The sequence below is a fragment of the Cydia pomonella genome, chromosome 2 (assembly GCF_033807575.1).
Source record: "Cydia pomonella isolate Wapato2018A chromosome 2, ilCydPomo1, whole genome shotgun sequence".
Taxonomy (NCBI): Eukaryota; Metazoa; Arthropoda; class Insecta; order Lepidoptera; family Tortricidae; genus Cydia; species Cydia pomonella.
The window spans coordinates 31,947,458-31,969,693 of NC_084704.1; the positions used below are offsets into that span (position 1 = coordinate 31,947,458).

Sequence of the window (22,236 nt, forward strand, 5' to 3'; positions counted from 1 at the left end):
TAGTAAAAGCATATCACAAAGACATAACAAGGTCCAAGGTTTTAAAGAAGAAGGTAAAATTGGCTGAGACCTGAAATTGACGGCAGAGTGTCATCGAAATTTATACTTGAAAAAAGAAATAAAATGTCACCAGTTTTCATTTCATACAAAACAGAAATAGCATGGTATAAAAGTATTATACCAAACTTTTACAAAGGACTTTATGTTTAACATTATCAAAAATGGAATTTAGTGACATTCTTGAATTTACAGAATAATTAACCAGTGAAATAAAAATATTGGCGAGAGGTACAAATATATACGAACTTCCGAACCGAGTACTTGCAAAATTTTGAATGGAATTTGAAGGGTAAATATCACTCCTGCTCACCTTACAAAATAAAATAGTTGATATGAAAGTTAATAAACCAGAAATACCAAACAAATTCAACACTTATAACATAAACTATTACAGCCATTTGAGCACTTCCACAAAAACGTGAAATGGTACCTTCCACTAAGCACTATTTAAATCCCACATATTTAAATCCAGTATATCTCCTGCATCCTGTATGTGTTAAAAATGAAGCTGTTCCAATATAATGACTTATATAAATTAAACAAGCGGATTAATTTTATTTGTTTACGTTTAAAAATAGGTAATCAATTTGATTATTACTGTAATAGCCATTTAAAATATTATTTTACCTAAATTGATAATTAAAAGTAGGTACCCCTCACGAAATAAGTACTACTGAATTTTATACTTAGCAGTGTTTTTTAAAATGTACATGTATTTTACCTTCCTCGTATTAAAAATGAAAAGTAGAGTGTTTAACTCGGGTGCAAGGCACCATTTCATCACCGGACAGGTGCGTGTGTAAAACTTGTCAAAAAAGATAATATGACGGATGGATGTCTGAAATGTCACCGTATTTAAGAATCAATTAGCTTAAAAATTAGTTTTTTCTTCGTAAGAGTGATGAAAACATTGTGTGTATAACATATTTGTGTATTTATAGTGTGATTATCCATTTTATGTAACGTCCGCTAAACTAGCACAGGTCCGACGCTGACAGTGGTCACGGGCGTACTGGGGTACTGACGGTATTGCCACGCAGGGTAACGTTTAGTAGACAAAATGTTGAATTCATAATTATGAATGAAAAATTTAACGCATCGATAAACTGACAAGCAAAATGTTAGAGTAACTTAAAAGCTATTGAATGAAGTAAATTTCATATTGATATTCATCATAGTACTTCTAAAATATCGAAATAAATACAGTTTTAAGCATATTTTCAAAGCAAAAATCTATCGAGAAAAAGATGAGCCATCGTGTTTCTGACAAGCATACGGCTAGTTCAAAGACTGAAGTTATACATACTAGAAAATAATCGATGAAATCCTTGTACAAGCCTGTAAATATCGATTTAAAAATAGCGCATTTTACTATACACCGCGCCTTAAGCTTGGAATGTACTCCTATACGCAGAATTGAATATGTCACGGCCACAGCCGAAATCAGTCGATAATGAGTATTAATGATAATAATGACTGACAGATTTTTTGAGTTTGTTGCGTAGTTTGTTGGGGATTGGTAATAAATTAATAGAATTTTATTATAATATGAGATCGTAAATGAATATTCAATAAAATATAATATTACTGTTCACCTTGCTCTTTAGCAACTAGCACAGGTATCCTTGGAGGTCATGGTGTTTAATGTTTAGTGCACATAATTATACACATACTTATACAGTATCAGATACATACTTACATTATGTCAATAAACTAAGCAAAAAAGTATAAGTACGAGTAGTAAAGCATGCATGGACAGATTATTACAAAACAAATCTTACTAAATAATATGTATGGATCGAGATGTTAAGTTTTGAACAATTTTAGGTTGGGGGTTGCGGTAAATACCTAATATAGAATTTTAATTTTAAAATACTACAAACAATACTAATTTTATTCATATCGTTCTATTTCCGATTTATAAGTACTTACCAATCTGTTTTTGAGATGAGATGAGCTGAACCTGAGCTGTCAGAAGACTCCTCCTCTCTTTCGTAAGAAAATATTCAATGGAGTTAACTTTTACCCGGAAAGTAAACTCTTGAATATTTCCCTGAGCGTATGTAGGTTATCTATTTCGACACTTATAATCTTCTTCTTTTGTTATGTCATCATCTGACGTCGGCGACCATCTCTCGGAACTTATTTCTATCCTGTGCCATTCTGCTCAGGTTGGCAGCGTCATTAATATGAGTCCAGCTTTTAGGGCCGGTACAGACGGACTGCAACTCGACTGCAACTTGTATGGGAACTGCATGCCGACTGCACTCCAACTGCAACGTCGACGTGCAGTTCCCATACAAGTTGCAGTCGAGTTGCAGTCCGTCTGTACCGGCCCTTAATGTTATCCATACAGGCTAATTTCCTTCTTCCTCTACTTCTTTTGCCCTCTATTTTTATATAATAAACGTCGCTTTTCAGATAGAATGGGCTCCCCGCTTCGCCGGCATGTGTATAGCGCAGATGCTGGAATACTTACGGAAGCACCCTACGAAGAGTGTTCCGCCGGAACACGTGCACACCATCGGGTACAGCGTGGGGGCGCACATTCTGGGACTGGTCGCCAACTTCCTACCTAAAGGAAAACTTGGTCGCATCACAGGTAGGTTAGAATGAAGCTAAGTGTCATTGGAACGAGTGCACACCATTGGGACCAGCGTAGGGGCTCACATACTGGGGATGGTCGCGAATCACCAGCTAAAACGAAACCTTGGTCGCATCGCAGGTAAGCGTACCTAATGAAGCCTATGCCATTGGGAATGGCTTATCATCGGGTACATAAAGTTTGACATCCTGCAGCTGGTCGCAAATCACCTGCCAAAACGAAAACTTGGTCACATCTCAGGTAAGAGTACCTACTCTCAGTTGTGACGCCTTCATAAAGTACCTAATACTTAATGAAGTCAATGTCTTTGGTAATGTTTATTGAGCAACACCAATATAATTAGGGACCCGATTATTAACAGCATTCAATAAAATTATGCCTAAATGTTGCTTGCATTGGACCATTTGCAAATAAATGTAACGATTTATACAATCTTGAAGACAAGAGTTCACAACAAGTTCAACTCATTTACCTAAATCTTTAACCTCTAGCCGCCAGAAACCTATTAATACCCCATTACAGTAAATCTTTATTTTGACAATTCAAAATTCCTTTTGTTGGTTTGAATTGACGAAAATATGGTTGACTTACCCTTGGCATTATATTTGCATAATATATGGACATCAGAATTTTGCCATCCGTTAATTAGCATGGTATAGACCATAATAAGAATAAGCATTTATCAACTGGTCGACCTCTAAACACCTTACTTACTGAACCGACCGAATGTTTTAATTTCACCTTGACGATATTCAAATTCATAACATAATAAATACTTGCCTATTAGAGTGATGTATTGTTATCCTATTGACGTCACCAATTATGGGACATTTAAGGGAAAATTTGAAGTATTTTCGATAATAAATATCTACCGCTTTCCTATTCGTCCTTTATGTTTTCGATATATTTAATTAAACCAATTGCAGTATTTATAAACTGCAATTGGTTTGAATATTATTAACAAATAAAAACTATGTGTTTTTTCTTCAGTCATGCTATGTATGGCACCATTAATGCCTGATGCCATGTTTTTATAGGGTAGAGGTGTCTATTGTAAAAAAAATTGAGAACTTTTGACACCATGAATCACCATGATGTTATGATTGTCCCGCCGTCTATAATCTGAACCGACTGTGACGAGACGAAGTGTGGTCGTGTCATTACATACATCTTAGTTTCATAGTAATTTGTTGTTTCATAGTGATTAACTACACTTTGTCACTGCAAACTTACCTTAGTCCGATTTGATAAACTAACCGTTTCTAACCCAAAAAAAAAAAACAATTAAAATCTGTCGTTTTTTTCAGGTTTAGACCCTACGATCCTATTCTACATGGGAAACAACCGTTCTCGAGACCTAGACCACACGGACGCCCTATTTGTAGACATCCTGCACACAGGTGCCGGTATACTTGGCCAATGGGGCCCCAATGGCCACGCTGACTTTTACGTCAATGGCGGCTCGAGCCAGCCTGGATGCGCGCATGACACCATCTTCCGTGAGTAACTTCCGTAGTAAGTAAAAAAAACACCAAAAAAAACAATTTATACAATCCAATAAAAACTGTAATATTTGGGCTTTAGAGCGCCATCTTTTATCAAAATAATATACTAACATGGCTTAAGTAACGTGAATAATGTGAAAGTTCGGGAAAGTGAGTTTTGCTCTGATATCTAATAGAGGGCGGTGTAATCTTACTTATTTTAGCGCCATCTATTGCTCTAACATTACACTGCGAGGTCTTTAAGTTTTTTTATAGTCTTTGTGAAATTTGCATTAAGTGGATAGGGGGCGAGTGTAGAGCGAAGTTCAAGCAATTTTTCTGTCTAACCACTCTAACCAGGCATAATATCCGCCGTAACAGCGATTGAAAATAGGAATTTGTTTTACAAGGTGGCAAAGTTTTTGTTTAAGCTCACGTTTTTTTTTGATTTTTTTTTACTTAGGTCGTAGGTATAGTGAGAGAGATAGTGATATCGCTCGTGGTTCAGAAATGGAATCTTGAACGATGCGAGGGTTTCAAATCACGAAGGTTAAACAAACTTTGCCACCCATTGAAACACATTTTTTTTACAAATTATGTAACTATATAATTAAAACATTTGCGAGATAATCGAAATATACCAAAATATACACGTTCCAGAAACGCTCTCATGCGACCACACAAAGGTGACGCCGTACTTCATCGAGTCGATCAACTCTCGAGCAGGCTTTTGGGCCGGACCGTGCCCTAGTTTACTCTCCTACCTCATTGGCTGGTGTGAACCTAAGGACACCGAGTATGTGCTCATGGGAGAGCACCTCACGCACAAGTAAGGATCCATCTTAATAATCATTAAGCTCAAGTCTCAAAACCTGGTTCTGATTATTTGTATATACACATCGATTTAACATGAAGACAATTTCATGTTGAAATTTTTCGTTAATGAATTGAGAGTTACCTGTAAAGGGCTCAACTCTCTACAAAAGATTCTTGTCTTCGACTTGATTACAAGCTGACTCGCAAGCATTCTCCTTCATACCAATCATGTGTGTTCTATTTTTTACAGAGCACGTGGCGTGTACTACGTGACGACAAACGCGAAGCCGCCTTACGCACGCGGTTTCCCCGGCAAGTCGCGTCGACTGCGCTCGGCACCACCCTATCCTTACAGCTCTAATAGCTGAGGTTCTGCTAACTAGAAGTCCTTTGTTATACCAACCTGACAATTGTCTCGGGCCTAAGCTACAAAACATGAAGATAGTAACAATGTTTATTAGACATTTTTTATTCTCGTGGGATGCGGAATAATTGTAAACATCATCCAATAATATATTACGCTGTTTAAGAGTCAATTGGTACATCTAAAGGCGGAACACCTTGTATACCCGACTCAAGACACCGCTCTGAGCCTTATAGGGAGCGTGCATGAACTGTAGGAGGCAGCACATGAGCCGTCAGATTTTTGGCGCGAGGCGTAAATGTGATGTTTTTTGTTCCGATGTAGCCCACAAGATGGCAGAACCCACTATGCACAAGAAAACACGTGACGTGTACATGTGCATGTTTATGGTTCCGATTCAGGCCACAAGATGGCAGACCCTCCAACGCGCACGGTCCCAATTGACCTTGTTGTCGTCGTCGGTCTTTCCCAACGAAGATTCACCGTATGTTTTCACTTAAGTACTAGATAATAATTATTGCTAGGCATCATTGTTACTTGTTATCTCAAGAATTTTCTCCTAATTGAGTGTCAGGTGACAATTGTCAAGTTCGTATAATAGGGGTAAGAACAACGACAGAGCAACTTCACATTGATCACGTTATACGTCAATTTATTTATACTAACATTGAAAAATAAATTAGCAAAAATTATTTTTCTCCTGCCATAAAAAAATTAAGGAAATTTAGGTATTAACTGATTAGGTGACCAAGCATTAGTTAAAATAAATGACTGTATTTATATTCTATTAAAAGTTGCTAGAGCGTGTTTGTTCGTTCTGATTACCAGAATAATAATAGTTTTACTTCTTAGATAGGCAATGTGTTTTCTTGTCAATTGAATAGTTCACCAATATAATTTATTAATAGGTCATAGGTGTTTGTGATATTTGCCACTCTTGATAGTTTTACGGACTTTTATCGGTTTTCGGTATGCTTAGTTGACTTATGTTAAGTGTAATACAAAATGTTAATTTTCTTCAATTTTAGAAGTAATCAGAGAAGACATCGCGATAGGTACGAGTATGTTACAACAGTTACACTACAAACTTGCTTTAAGTTGATCGCGATTGATTATTTTAAACCCGCAACAGAGCTGGCAATACCGTAGCATATGACAGTTTTATGTCAGGGTCGGCGATTACGATGAACTTTGCTTAAATTTTATCGTCCCCTAAAATTAATAAATTGAATTTAAATGAACATGTCAATGTTAATATCAAAATGCATTTCTATGTGCCTGTTATTTTGTTTGAAATTGAAATCACGTTTTTTCTTACGGGAATATTGCTGCTTGAAAATATTGGTGTGTTTAAAAAGAAAGAATAAAATATTTTTTGTTCCTCAATTTGTCCGTAGTATAACGTTGACGTACACCTGCCACAGAGTTGCTGGCTCGGTTGCGGGGTTATAATATATGGGCAAATGATTAGTTTATCTACACACATGTCATAAACCCTCTATGATGCCTTAAAAATCCGCAAATAATGGCCAATATTACGATAAACTGTATTGTTACAACAAATTTCTTATCTGTGATTATGTTTTAATTGCTTCATAACTACATCAAAATCGATTTGGTTATACATTCAAATTTGGAACAACTCTGAAAAAAAAAACAATTCGATTTGCCCTCTTTTCTAATATCAATCGAGATGCCTATTTGTTCGAAATGAAATGTCAATTGCATACAATTTTGACATATCTCGCATGTTAGTTTGTATCGAATGATACGGAAAAGGCCCCCGACTCTAGTTTGTCTGTGAATTAAAAAAAAACTACAAATGCGTGACATGTGTGAAATAAGTTTTCATTTACCGTACAGTTTATCTTTTCATTAGTTTTAAGTATAAAATGAATATATTTTGTTGTTTTAAAGTAACTATATCAAAAAGTGCGTATAAAATGAGAGATAAAAATATTTCGGTGACGCCACCACATATCCGCGAGTTCCGTCAAGAAAGCAACGATGCATCGTTGTCCCAACGTTGGCTGTAATTTGGATTAATGAATCTATCATAGAAAGTTTATAATATGTGTGTAGATAAAATAGGGTATGTAACTGTACATAATTAGGCATTACTCACTTCGTTCGTTTCTTAAACACACACTCGTGTATTTTAATGCCTTTTATTATGTAGCAGGCACATAAACTATTATTATGGCCATTGGAATTTGTAGTTCTCGTGGTTAGAATCATTACAATACGTAAAAAAAGTGGTTACTAGAGGCCAAATTTACCGCCCAATTCTTAATCAACTCTGTTAATTCCAATTACACTACATTTGTGTATATCTTTGTAAACAGTTATATTTAAGTGATTATATTAAGATTTTCGGGAAAGTAGAAACTCAAATAACTTTAACCATTCATTTACCTTTCTTCTGAATTATCGAGTAGAAAACATAATATTATGATGTCTTTATGTGTTTTGCTTTTATATCCATATTATGAATGCCTTACCTAAGAAGACAAATATATTTAAAAAATATGTTTTTTTTTTGTATTTTTGCATTGTACGAGTAAGTAGTGAAAAAATAAATAGTGTTTATGTTTTATTAAGGCACTGGCAATAAAATAAAGGACAAAATTTTTATACATTTATTAATAGGGAAGATAATGTCACCATTTAACTCAAACAACATTTAGCTAAAACTCTATCAGAAATATACAAGCACATGAAGTAAAGACAAAAAAAGAAGTTTTAATATTTTTATACAGTAGATAACAAGTCGAAGCCGAATATAACAATGAGAAAAGAGTTAAAATATAAATGCACTAGAAAAGTACGATTTAAAATACATTATTAATCTATGACAAATTATGTAACTACTTGATTAATGTATGATTAATTAAACTACTATATCCTTTGCAACATCAATACCAAAAACAGGAAATATAAGGTATTTTTGATTCATCGATATTTTAATTTCTTATTTAACTAAGTAATAGAATGTTTCACTTGCATCAGCCAAAGTAAGAAATGTTTGTTTTTTTCAATTATCGGTTGCAGCTAAAGAAAGTTTCTGCTGGTGACGACTTTAAATTTCTAGTGAGAAAAAACAGTGTAGGTGCCATCATACGTAAAAATAATCATTATGCCGAACAAAATATAATGTAAGTATTCATACAAATATGGGATGAGTAAAAATAGCTCCATTGTTAGTAATTATAATGAACCGTGGCTGATACAAGCACTCCAGTATTAACTCAGCCAAATAAGTAAATATTAAACAACCATTAATATTGAACTCGATTAAGTATGAAGTATCAACATGCGTACATTGAATCGACCACATTTTCTTTGAAATGTACACCTACAATGTCAACTAGAGTTTAACGAAATTTCAGAATGAGAAACCATAGTTAAAATATTTACAGTAAAATTACTATCGTACCCGTATTCTCCAACAAGAGCACATTATTTTACCTTGACATCACATTTCCCCGTCTTTGTCTTATTCTTTGTAATTTTCTTCATCTTAAACACTTATTTTCTTATTTTTGAAATTTATAGACACATCTGACACTTTAAGAGCTTGCAAGCTTATATTTATCAAACCACATATACCTGAAACCTTATCAAACACTTCAACCCACTTTTTTATTTACAATCATTTTCAATATTAAATTCATTCAAAGAACTCGGATAACCATATATACTTTACACGATGTTATCCAAAAATACAGCAACACACAACAGAAGTTCTGTTTCTTTGTTAACAATTATTCCGAAACTACCTTTATGTTACAGTCGAGTTAATAAATACGAATCCTTTTCTTCAGTTAATCCATTGCAATAAGGTGAAAAATGTATACATATTTATGAACTCAACTGTAAAATATTTTTGATTTACTGAACTGTAAAAATAGTGACACCTATTTTACTAACTTGACAGTTGACACTGAGAACTGTCACTGACCTTTTATTTCAGCCATGGCAATATGTCGCAATGACATGATCGGGCCAGAATCGGAAGCGAAATCTATTGTTAAGTTAGTAAATTAAAGCCTGTTTGTTTTGTACAACTCCTAATTACTAGTTATGATAGGCCAGATTGAAACTAAATGCCGACCAATGTCTTAACCACGTGACCTTAACTGAGCACATACTACAGTAATAATCTACTTAATTCTGAAGATACTGTTTTTTCTACTCTTCGTAATTTACTTTTGTTTTCGACAGTATAATTGAGACAATATGACAAAATAAAATACAAAAAACTTTTTGGCTCCTGGTTCACCAAATCGACAATGACAATTGGCAATACGTATTATGAAATTAATGTTTATACGTTTCTATGATTACATAGAGTCAAACGACATCATTTGAAAATAGTAATGCCGAATTGTCAGTGTCAGATGACAATTGTCAACATGGTGTAACCGCTGCAGATGCATTACCGCTGGAGATTCTTTTCTGCTTTTACCACCGCTTGCGGTTAGTAATAAACAAGTCAAACAACACACAAGGTAATGTTAATGAAGTAAATTACCGATTAAACCTTTTATGTTACCTACAAATGGTATCAATCCTTTAATGCATGGCTTTATATTTTGTTTTTGAATGCGAAAAATAAGGTTTTATATCGAATAAAACGACTTCAGACATAATAATATATCAATCTCCTCTCATCTTTAACCATTAAGGCACATACGGCGCGCAAACTGGCATGCGACTTAAGTTACATTGCGGACTATTGAGGTTACAACCAATTCAACAGACCGATCAACTACCTCTCCGATGATATCAAATTCTCGCACCGTATAAATGAGCCCTTTTAATAGCCCCAACACTTAACTCGAGACAATAACAGTGAAGGTACCAGTAGAAGGTACCTCAGTCAAAGATTATATAATAGTTTTCTCAGTCTAGGGCTAAGTCAAAGTATTTATTGTTTACTGAGCCGAAGACAAATCAATCTACGTCCAACAAACTAATGAAAAAAACGGTAGCTTATTGCATAATACAGAAGCTTGGTAAAAATGTTTCTAAGCATACAATTATATGGACTTTTATTTTATGTTATTATAAGGAAGTGTACACCATGCATTTAAGGGTTGAATAGAGAATAACGCAACAGGATCAAATGTGACGTAAGCGACACAAATTATTTACAGCAGTTGTCAATATAAGGACTTAGAAAGCAAATCCTTAAACATGAGTCTAATCAGTAATTGACAAATCAGTGCCTTTGTGCAATTAATACTTACTTCAAGGCTTATGTTCAATATTACTTTGACTTGTAACCATGCAGAGAAATTTACTTAACGCCAGTATTATCGTGGAAACGATTTTTTTTATATCAACCTGATTTTGGCCTCTCTAGAATGGTGGTGCTAGAGTGAGAAATCTTCATTCATACAGTTTAATATTTTACGTAGGTACATACACTTGACGATATTAAACCAAGTTTCTCTGCATGAAAACATTCGAAATTTGTTTAGTCTATTGTAAGTACATCAATTATCTATGTTATAATTAGTTTTCTTATTATTTTTAAAGCTACTATAGTTATACGCATTTCCATGTTCTTTTAACGAGTGTTAAAAAAATATAAATCTAAGAAATAGCAAACATAACGATGAATGTTCTATAAACACCGCATCCGCATTTGAACTATTTACATTATTATAAAAAGATAACTGATTATCAAAACAACCAAATGGTACAAATTTGTGAGAATTTTTATATCCTAAACACAGCATTCTTGTGAAACTGTCTACATTAACACATACAGAACGGAACAAAGCCCCTACCGTGGAAAACGAAAATTGAAATTTCTTTATATGCCTCTCTATAGCTCGAATATGCAAGAGCGATAGAAAGACAGATAACGAAATATTGATTTACGTTTTTCGCGATAAGCCCTATGCTAGTCGCTGTAGTACACGGCCACTGATGATACATGAAGTATAAATTTAATACAACAACGGAATTCTAAACGATGATCTCAAATCGATATATACATAGACGAATAAAAAGTTGAGCCGAGTATATGTACATATTATCGCAAAATTTACTTCAAATTATTGCGATTACTATATGTTTTAAAATATTATTGTCTCTGCCCTTAAGTACGAGTTTTCAAAATGAAATAAATTAAATATTCAAAAGTAAGTTTATATATTTTAAAGAATAATAATCCTATGTAGCGAAAATTTTATATTGTAACACTTATTATATTTCATTACATTCTAATTATACAGGCTAATTGTCGTTCCCCAAGGGAACATTATTGTCAACACAGCCTTATAGAGTGAGATCACCCCTTTTAAGAATATAATTATTGTCGTATATTTAACTTACCTAGTAATGCATGTACAATGATTTAAATAAATAAAAAATTGATAGAAATTAAAATGTACTAAAAGTTTGCTATACTATATACGTAGGACCTGGGAGCATATTCTGATTGTAATAACAGTTTATGAATGTGATCTGGATTTCTTCAAACAAAATCGTCACTACGGAAACGGATATATCATATTCGTAAAAATCCTGATCAATTAACTTGTAATTACAATCAGAATACTCCTCCCATTAAATTATTAAAATCAAAATTAATAAATTAATTGTAATTGAAAAATAACAATACCCTGAACTTAGTGTGCGCTCGTTCTTAAATAATGTTGTAATTCTCTTATTAAAACTAGATACGCACAAAAACATAATAAATAACGCGTATGATTTTTGAAAAATAAACAAATCATTCACCCTTTTTAACACCATATGCTGCATGATAATACAAACCGTATGTCACACGTGAAACTTTATTGCAAAATTATTTTACTAACTAGACTTTTTTAGAAAGTAAAGTCACACGCACTGACAACTACATACGTGACATTTAGCCACTTTAGCACAGCTACCACGAGTTGGTGTTAGACATTTATGTTAGCGTCTGCGTAAACTCGGCCGCATTCCCTCTCTATCGCACCAATCCATCTGTGCGAGCGAGATGGATTGACGTCAAGTGTCAACTCCTGGCACGGCTCTTCTCAAGTATCAATAACTCATTCGATAATTACTGACTATGGATAAATTTAATTACAATTACAATGAGTATTACGCTAACTTATCTTACTAAATAGTGCACGTCAAACAAGTGACCGGGTGATCGGTACCCTTTCCGCCATAGACATTGGACATCGTGAAAATTATCATTGATTCTTTTATATATTATGATATGATTGAGTTCAGCCATTCTTAACAAAAATGACCATGTTAATAAATAGAATGTTAAATTATTACACAAATTATTAGTCGTCAAGTTAAAACTCGACCAGAATGTTTACATGTAATATAATTATATGACTCAATTGCCAATTATTTTTAATATTTAATATAACTTTACAAAGTTTTTCAGTTCCTTAGATATTTAACCAAATTGATAATTGTTATATGATACTGACAATTCTCGGTAAGTTTTTATATATCGAGTAACGATGGTAGTTCGGCTACATCTTCACCAGCTGGCCCAATAACGTACAGGGATTATTAGTATTAGATTGGTGAACTAGTATTTCTTGCTCCCAAGATACCTTGCTGCTTATCGATCCAAAAACTTACGTGAAATTGTCACTGTCGGGTGACAATTGTCATGTTGGTGAAGTAGGGGATGGGATATTATTTTAATTTAAAGAACAAAAATAATTTGCGACTCTTGAAGAGTTGGACGTAGTTTAGCGAAAAGGATCCATCATCAAAAATTAGTCATTCAAATGAATGACTTTTCTTTTTGACAGAAATTTCAAATTTTATTGACAGATTTTTTTTGAGTTGGATCCTTTTTTATAAATTACGTCCAGTAAAACTTCTTATAACACATTATTGTACGTCTTCCTACCTGTAATAAACGTCGTCGCAACATAATATCTAGAAATATGACACAATATTAAAACTTTTTGGTGATTAGATTTGTCATAGTTTATATTTTCACATTTATATATTTTTCTAGCTCATACCAAATATACAAATCTTTAAAATCCAAACGTTTTATCAAAGTTTCACAGTCTTTGAAAAGAACTGAGATACCAGTTAGTTTAAGAATGATCGTCAACGTCACTTTAAACAATTGTATTATTGCTAAAATTATTAACTTTCTAAGTCATGATACAAAATACTACACATTCAAGTAATATTTTGAAAGTTAGTCAAAATATTTTACAACACAGAAATTGACGGTGTAGAGATTCTTTAAAACAACCACTTGCTCTATATTATAATTTAAGACATGAATCTAATGACATGAAAATAATAAATGATGTTAGTTACTACAATTTTATATCTCCTTGGAAAGTAAAAAATATTCACAGATATGTTTAGACGAAGTTTCACTGAACTACTCCAATTGGCGCCCAGCAATCCGTTGAAAGGTTGTTGTATTTTAACATGCCTACACCTATGATAATTATCACCCATGTCCAACAAACCAACTAATAACAGAATTATATTAAGTATGACCTAACCTGGCTATAATGTATATAAATAGAAATGACTTGTTGTTTTTATTAAATGCGAATTTCTTGCATTCAGACTTTACTATGTCATGTATACTATATCCAACCACTCATTGTCTTAATGTATTATTTATTGTTGCTATTTAGCGTTAATATCTGTCTTCCATTGATGTGGCCTGCATGATGACACTGGCCATGTTTGTTAAAAAATATCTAACTACTAAAGTTATAGTAATCTGGGTTAAAATAACGGCATCTTTCGTATATTTTGCACACATTTTCTAAATTTTAACGTGCACCGCATAACAAGTGTTCTTACGCTAGTCTCTTATCCAACATCAGTCATGAATTATTGTCACAAACCTGCTTTTCCATATTGTCGTTGATGCATACCCTGTGGAATATAGGTTGCCGTGAAGCTCTATTGTCAAGTAAGCCACTAAGTTTTGCTTGTAGTAAACACCAATAGTGAGAATAGGTTTTTGATCAGCTCCTCCAGACATGGGAGCTTTTTGATGAGAACAAACAGTTTACTACGACTTGATTATAACATTTGTGTAGGTAAAGTGCAACGTGCGAGTCTACTAGTGAAGGTGAGACTGAAAATTGGTGCCGTGCTTTAAACCCAGAAACAATAAGGTGAAAAATAAATGTTTTAAAGCAATATTGTGTCATTATGTGTTAGTATACTAATAGTGTATTTACATCCAATAGGTGAGAAAGGATTATCCTAAACTTTGTGCATTTTAGATTTATTTTACGGTGTGCATATATATTTACAAAAGTGCATGTTTATGATAAACTAGTTGGTTGGTAGGTGAATAATATGAGTATAATACTAACTACTTACGTGCATGTAGTAATGAGATCCGTAATTTGTGATGAAACAATCTACACCTATATAGGTACCTAAAATGTCAATATTACTTAGAAATAATGCGAATGTTGTACGAGATTCCTGAGAATATTATTTGCGTAGAGTTATTTTATTAGTATGATCAATATTTTCTTCTTAACGATCTATTATCACAATATTGACTATGTGGTTGAATTACTGAAACTGAATTACATATAACTAATACAACTTTTCGATTCACGAACGACTCTCGAATAGTGGAAACTCAATGGAGTGTTTCAATTGACTAAACTTGACTACAATAATAACAAAAAATAACAAATTCACACTAATTTTTCACATTATTAACCCCTTTGGTATACTTATTTTAAAACACAAATTTACTTTAATTTCTTTAAACTTATTTACCCCAGATTAAATATTTTCTTTAATCTTATTACCTACATATAGATCGAGTTACGCTAGGAAGACGGGGAAATGTGTTTTAGATTTCAAATCCATAATATATATTAATGGAAACTTGCTACATATATACAATTTCAAAGCATTGTGATAACAAAGTCCTCAGCACAGATACTACTGATATTATTATACGTACATTGGATAATTCACCTAATGATCCTTCTAAATGACTTATATTACAAGCAATCACAAAGCTCAAAATAAAAAATGTATTTAGGCGTTGTATTTTTTGTAACGTCTTTTAAACTTAGTGAGTAATATAACAAAATAATTTCAACACAAAGCTTGCAAACAATACACATGTAATTATTAAACAATGATTGCATTACTTCCCTCTGTAGTTAACATTCTCTAGTAAGTACATAATATATTTCTACGTCTATAATATTGTTTTATATTTAAATAGGTACAGGTAAATCTAAATTTGAACAATTAAATTACATACTTATTTTTAAAGATATAAACATTTTACAACAATTAGCAACAAGAGAGCAATGTATACATATCTATGGGACTCATGCATTTAACAATCAGTAACGTGTGTTCACATTTGCTGAGGCTCGGCATTGTCGCAACGAGTGACTAAAATAAATATCGAGAAAATGGCATGTTTCACTATTTCGACAATTATAACCTGACAATGACAGTTTGTTGTTTATTTATGAGCAAAAACAAACCAATGGTCGCTAGATACCATTGGATTGTCAGTGTCAGATGACAATTGTCAACTTGGTATAATATGTGCTTGGTTGGTAATAACAAAACAGAGTAATCGCACAATATAATGCCTTGGACGAGGCTGCTCAAAATGGTCACACACCTTAAAAGAAAATGAATAAAAAACGACCCTAAGGTATATTTTATTACTTGATGATATGTCAATAAATATAACAATACAAACTTTTTTAAGCTATGAAGAAAATCAGCACGGTTTAAACCGAGCAACATAATATAGACTTCAACCTGAACGGGTTTTAATATGAATACGATGTAGCACAATGTCTGTGTGTATAAAAAAATAATGAAGATCTGAACAGGTACTATTAATTTCTATAACGATATGACGTAGTACAAGCTAACCATGGCGAGATAACAGCACATGTAATTGCACCTATCTACTCGATTAGGACTAGTTCACCACCCGAGCAAGGGGCGGCGCTCACATCGAGTGGTCAACTAGTTGGAAAATACTATAGTGAGCACAAAATCTTTGAAAATATCAGTGATAGAAAATCATAAACCTCAATATAATACTAGACAAGAAGCAAGATTTACATTTGTTTGAATATAGATTAAGCCAAAGTTTTGATTTTTGCATTATACCTTTCATATCATTGTATGACGATACCCCACTGTATGAGATCCTCTACCAAAACATTTTTCTGAATCTTATAGAACTGAAAATCAAACCTCAAGTCTAGTACCGCATTGAGCTATAATCTAGTAAGTGCCGTCATCCGTGAGCTCGGGGTACTGTTGGGCCGGGGGCTGCACGGGCTCCGCCTGGTAGAAGGCGCCGGACACGAAGGGGTTGTTCGGAACGTGGGCCTGCGGGGCCGGCGCGGCACCGGGCGCGGGCGGCCGCGGCGGCGCCACCGCACCGTACGCCGGTGGTGAGCTGCTCTTTAGTGGCGCTGATGGGTCGCCCATCTAGATTTCAAAAATAATAAGTTTAAAGACAAATAATCTTACGCGGTTTAAGAAACAAGATTTTAGTATAGGTATATGAATACGTGATTGTTAATAGCAACTTATGAAGGTGGTCTCATACTCCTTAGATTTCACAATGGACTCACAAAAGAGCTGTGGGTTAGCTCCATCGACATCAGCAACGCACTCAACGCAAAGGTGCATCAATATACAGTATTTTTAATACTTATAAAGATGATCTCACGGTCCTAAGACTTAAGAGGTGACTCGTAACAAGATGGCAGTGCCTCGGCCCAAGACATGATACGAAGATGCAATTAGTCAAAATACACGATTGTTAGTACATACAAAGGTGGCATCATGATCCTTAGACTTGACGGGTGATTCGTAAGAAGGCGGTTGCTCGGCCGATGATTGCAGCTCGCCCGACGCGAAGATGCGACAGTAAGTATACACGATTACGAACGATACTTACGGAGGTGGTCTCATGGTCCTTAGCCTCGCCAGGCGACTCGTAAGAAGGTGGTGGTTCAGCCTATAACTGCATCTCGCCCGACGCGAAGATGCGACAATAAGTATACATCACGATTGCTAGTACTTACGAAGGTGGTCTCATGGTCCTTAGCCTTGATAGGCGACTCGTAAGAAGGCGGGGGCTCAGCCCACGACTGCAGCTCTCCCGACGCGAAGATGCCGTAGATGGTAATGCCGATGAAGTGCACCGTCGCGCCCATTAAGAACACCTCGCGCCACTCTGTTATTGCTTTTTCGAGTTTATCCTGCACCAATATCAGATGTTTGGTTGGCGATATTTTGAAACACAGTGAAATAGTAAAGAAGCGTGATCAGTGTATTTTCTTTCATTGCCTCTTTAAACCAAAAATGTCAAGATATAGTCGGATATAGATATAGGATATAGCTAACTGTAAACTGAATTTGAAGTGTGGAAATGTCATAGAAAATGTTGATGTTGCATATGTTAGGTAAGATTTTAAAACGAGAATAAATCTGGTAGGTACATTGTTTATAAAGATTAAATGAAAACCTGAATCAATATCAATACAGAGATGATTTTAACATATTTATCGCAACCTTATGCATAAAACAAAGGTATCGAAGCGCACTACCGCAGCAGGAAAGCACCATAATAAAGTGCTAACTCATAAATACTGTTTCATACTCCGAAGTAACGCATCGCCGCGCACCCACAAAGCGATTCATTTCATATTCCGAACACAACTCGCTCGGAGCTCGATTTCCTTTTTAAAATTAGCTACGGCCGAATGTCCTTTTTGTTGCGCCAGCTATCGCCGAGGAGCGATACGGTGGGGTCGCATTCAACATTTCAATATAACGTAAGGACTTTAAACTGAGGCAGGAAATGCAAAATAATTTTATCTGTGAATAGCTGATGCTGACGATTTTACATTATGTGCATTTTACGAGTCGAGGGTTATAACAAATTAAAGAATACAACAGCATTATTACCTATTATACAATCATTTTACAATCGACAAAATAAGAATCAAAATAACTGCAATTAGTCCTTACACTATTTCCTTTCTTTCGTCTAATGTTCGACTTTCCCTTTATGCCATTCAGTTTTAAGGATGCCTCAATAAAGTGGGCAGAGATCCATACAATGTTCACCTACCTTCTCCTGCGTTATGTAGTTGATGACGATAGGCACCACAAAGCCGGCTATGGTACCGATGCCGTTGGACAGGCCCATGAGGATAGAGGCGTATCGAGGCGCGATGTCCAGATGGTTCACATTGTAGCCGGAGATGGCGAAACCGCTGCATGCCACGCCCAGCGTTAGTTCTATAGTCGCCACGTACTGACAAAGGGAGATTAATACATAATAATGTTAATTCTGAAATATTTGCGCGATTTTAAAGAAAACTTCTTTGACTCAGGTATAGGTGCAGTTCATATAATCAAGTCCGTGTGATGGGAGTAGTATCATGAAAATGTATGGGTTTGCCTCTTCACAGAATACGAAAAGTGATTGCAGAAAAAAAGAACGGCGGTTTTTGAACTATAACGCACTGAAAGACAAGCACGTAGACTTCATGTATGAATCATTTCATATAGCAAATTCATAACAATTAATTTATACAAATAATTTTAGTATAATAGTATGGTAGAGTTCAATTTTGCGTACTTTCTGAGATCCTTCTGCTTTAGTAAGGGTTAATTAAATGTTGACTATATACTCAAACTTACCTTGTTATCGGCATAGGCAACAAGAACAAAGAAAAAACGCCTCCAGCCCGAACCCTCCGCAGTTGAACAGTTTGCGCACGTTGGTGGTAGTCATCGTGCCACTCTTGCGCAGGTAGTCGGCCAACATGCCGCCGATGGGCACCAGCGATGTCATAATCAGGTGGGGAATCGCGCCCACGAAGCCAGACTATAACAATAAGATACCACAGTGAGTTTGGTATTAAGTTGCATAAAACGGATGTTCATGCCATGTACAGTGGACATATCCCATAGTTCTGTATTCGCATACATAAGAGATATGGGTTATATTTTCGAGTAAGATGTGTGTACCCTATTTTTAATAGTTACTCACCTCTGTGATTTGCATTTGAAATCTTGAATTAAAATATGCAGACTGGAATATAACTAGCAAACAGAAATTCCATGTTCTGCAAAAATTCGCTACAATAATGGCGTATACCTGAAACAGAAAAAAAAATACATTCAAAAATGGCACAAGATTTAAAAAATCAAGTGTCTTAAGATCTTTAAATGTTGCAGGGAGATAATAGTAGGTACTGTAGTAGGTAGGTAATGAAAATCAATATTGGGAAACAAAATAAGACAAGTATGCTACATGCATAATGTTAACTTACTGGGGGTGACGTAAAAAAGGCCTTCCACGGCGTGCCCCAAAAGCTGGGCATGGGGGCCTGCGAGGCGGTGCCGAGAGACTGCTCGATGTAGGCCATCTCCTTGCCGGCGATGTGCGGGTGCTTGCTCGGCCGCTCGAACACCAGCCACAGCCACATACAGTACCTATACAATAACATACAAAGTTAGATGTAGCAAAGACCCCTCAGCAATAACTATTTATTACAGCTTTATGATCAAGACTTTCAAGACCAAAGTGAGTAACTCATTTGGTGATTTTTTTATAATAATATGATTGCGATTATTTATTTTAATATTAACGGCAGAGTTTCCCCAATTTCAACGAATTTTTCATCATTAACAATTTCCCGATCAAGTCCTGGACAAAGGGGGCTACCGACTGTCTATTAAATTGTAAGAAAGATCCTCTTTTATAGCAAAATAATGATGAAGTGTGACTACAATGGGTTCCTCCTCAAGTAAATACTAAACGCATCATTTAAAAACAAACACTTTACTAACTTTTACTAACTTAAGTTTACTAACTTACCATATAAGACCGAATACTCCGTAGAAGTAGAACGGCGCCTGCCACCCGATGTAATCCGACAGCATCCCAGAAAGAGGCATGCCAATGACGATGCCCGCATATGTCCCGCAGAAGGCCAACGTAGCCAGCCGCGAGCGCTCCAGCGGAGGCGCCCACATGCGCCAGATACCGTGGCATGAAGGATACGTCACACCCTGAACAGACAAATTAGGATGACGTATTAAGATGTTTGCGAATAGATTTTGTGTTTACTTTCACATATAAAAAAAACTGTCAAGTAACATTTGGCTGTAGGTATGCATTCTCACTTTTTTTAAAGTATGTACCTACCTATATTTCAAAGCAGCAGTCCAATAAAGTTTAGTCAAACCTTACATAGTGATTGTAAACGCGCGTTCGAAACTTAAAACGTAAATATAAAAAGATGCTACTCGTAAACTTCATGAAACATATAGGTAGCTACCTAAATATAAAACTTCTATAAGGCCATCTAAATATTTCTGTGAGATATATCAGTCAATAGAAACTTTTGACAAAGCATCCCATAAAATGGGATTCTTTTGTCAGTATATCTACAGTTATCAATGATTAGATTTAAGGGGATATCATGGGTATTGAGGAGTCAGCTAAGTCGCGATACACGGGCGCGCAAATACGTCGCCATAGCAACGGGACCCGCGTAATCCTAAAGAGGCTTTTGAACATCGGAATCGATGCCGACTGTACTTGAAAGCGATTAAGAATGGATACGGTGGAGGCTAAATTGTAAAACCACTCAAACGTGATCCAAATAGGAAAATAGGAATACCATGTACACTCGTATGTAAAAATTGGGAAAAAAACGAACGGCATTAGAGCGACGATCACCCACTTCATTATAAAAAAGAAGCAGGATAATTTATATTAAAAAAAATCCTTTAAATGATCCTGACGTATGATATATGTAGTCTCAAAATTAGATACCCATTGAACGCTAAACAACACAAGTTATCGCTACGCTAATACGAAGATATTTTTCGCTTATTCGCTTTTTTGCAGAAAAAGTATCCTATAGGCCGAAAAGTCTAGCTTAGCAGTGAATGCTTTAATTAGATTTTTCGCGCCGTTTTTGATAAGTTTGTTGGCTACTTACCGCTTTTCACACTTTTTATAAAACATCGTTTTATAAAAGGCGATTATCTCTTTACCTCGTATTCATGATAAAAAATGCATGACCACTATTATGTTAATATCATTATCCGATGTTGTTTACATTTATTAATAAGGGATCGCACCGACCGCTTCCGCCGAGCGGCACTAATGCGCTGCTAATGCATTCCTAAAGACTACATTACACCATGTAGAAAAGCTGTAATATGCAAAATGTTGTTTGTCTACAGAAGGGGAGTAAAATCCAAACGTGACGAGCAGAACGATAGACGGGCCCTCGAAATTCGGAGCGTTCGTAATAGGCCTCATCATGCGAAGGCACGATCCGACCAATGCCAAATGTTCAAAATTTAAAACGTATGACATTTTACTTGTTACATGTTCATCTTCACCCTCTTTGTTCTATTATTAAATGGTATGAGTACGTAATATGTGCTGTTACACAATGCATTGTCGTTTACAATCGATCGTCCTATTTTTTTTCGGAAGAATGAAATAAAAAGAAGCATTCATATTTTTAGGTTCTTCGATGAAGAGTTGTAGGACAGTAGTAAATAAAGATTTTAATAATAAATACCTAGTATTTTCTCATATTACAAAAGCGTCTCTTAAATCTCCCACTAAAAAGAATTCTAGCCGGGAATTTGTCTATTTCCTGGATATCATGTATATACTGTAAACATTATAGGATGACCAAAAAAATTTAAGTAATTATGGAACCATAAAAAAATAACTCATACCGTTTTTTTCCTTGGACTTTTCAAGTGCATAACATGTAATTAACATACAAATTAAACTAAACCTAAACTAACCCATAAAAACTATTCGAACAACCCACCCCGCATCGTTCCCGGCGCAAAGGTGCCCATTACGCTTG

General features: G+C 35.0%; 2 protein-coding genes and 1 long non-coding RNA gene across 4 annotated transcripts in view; 2 read left to right on the plus strand and 1 right to left on the minus strand.

Annotated features, from left to right (window-relative positions):
- LOC133515368 (phospholipase A1 member A) overlaps nucleotides 1-7,865 on the plus strand; it is a 29,754-nt gene extending 21,889 nt beyond the window's left edge. For both annotated transcript variants that reach the window (XM_061847897.1, XM_061847896.1), the window contains exons 4-7: nucleotides 2,482-2,662; nucleotides 3,973-4,164; nucleotides 4,810-4,978; nucleotides 5,216-7,865. In XM_061847897.1, the coding sequence (XP_061703881.1) occupies nucleotides 2,482-2,662; nucleotides 3,973-4,164; nucleotides 4,810-4,978; nucleotides 5,216-5,333 (660 nt within the window). In that variant the 3' untranslated portion in view covers nucleotides 5,334-7,865. The remainder of the gene's footprint in view (nucleotides 1-2,481; nucleotides 2,663-3,972; nucleotides 4,165-4,809; nucleotides 4,979-5,215) is intronic.
- A 6,930-nt stretch (nucleotides 7,866-14,795) lies between these two features.
- The window catches only part of LOC133515367 (vesicular glutamate transporter 1), a 53,245-nt gene continuing 45,804 nt past the window's right edge, over nucleotides 14,796-22,236 (minus strand). Inside the window, 8 exon segments of the mRNA XM_061847895.1 lie at nucleotides 14,796-16,798; nucleotides 17,401-17,577; nucleotides 18,453-18,638; nucleotides 19,028-19,063; nucleotides 19,065-19,214; nucleotides 19,380-19,487; nucleotides 19,663-19,825; nucleotides 20,211-20,404. Coding sequence (XP_061703879.1) covers nucleotides 16,589-16,798; nucleotides 17,401-17,577; nucleotides 18,453-18,638; nucleotides 19,028-19,063; nucleotides 19,065-19,214; nucleotides 19,380-19,487; nucleotides 19,663-19,825; nucleotides 20,211-20,404 — 1,224 coding nt within the window. The 3' untranslated portion in view covers nucleotides 14,796-16,588.
- LOC133515369 (uncharacterized) lies at nucleotides 19,143-21,805 on the plus strand. The gene is made up of 2 exons (XR_009799015.1): nucleotides 19,143-19,187; nucleotides 21,590-21,805. It is a non-coding gene; the product is annotated as an uncharacterized LOC133515369 (long non-coding RNA).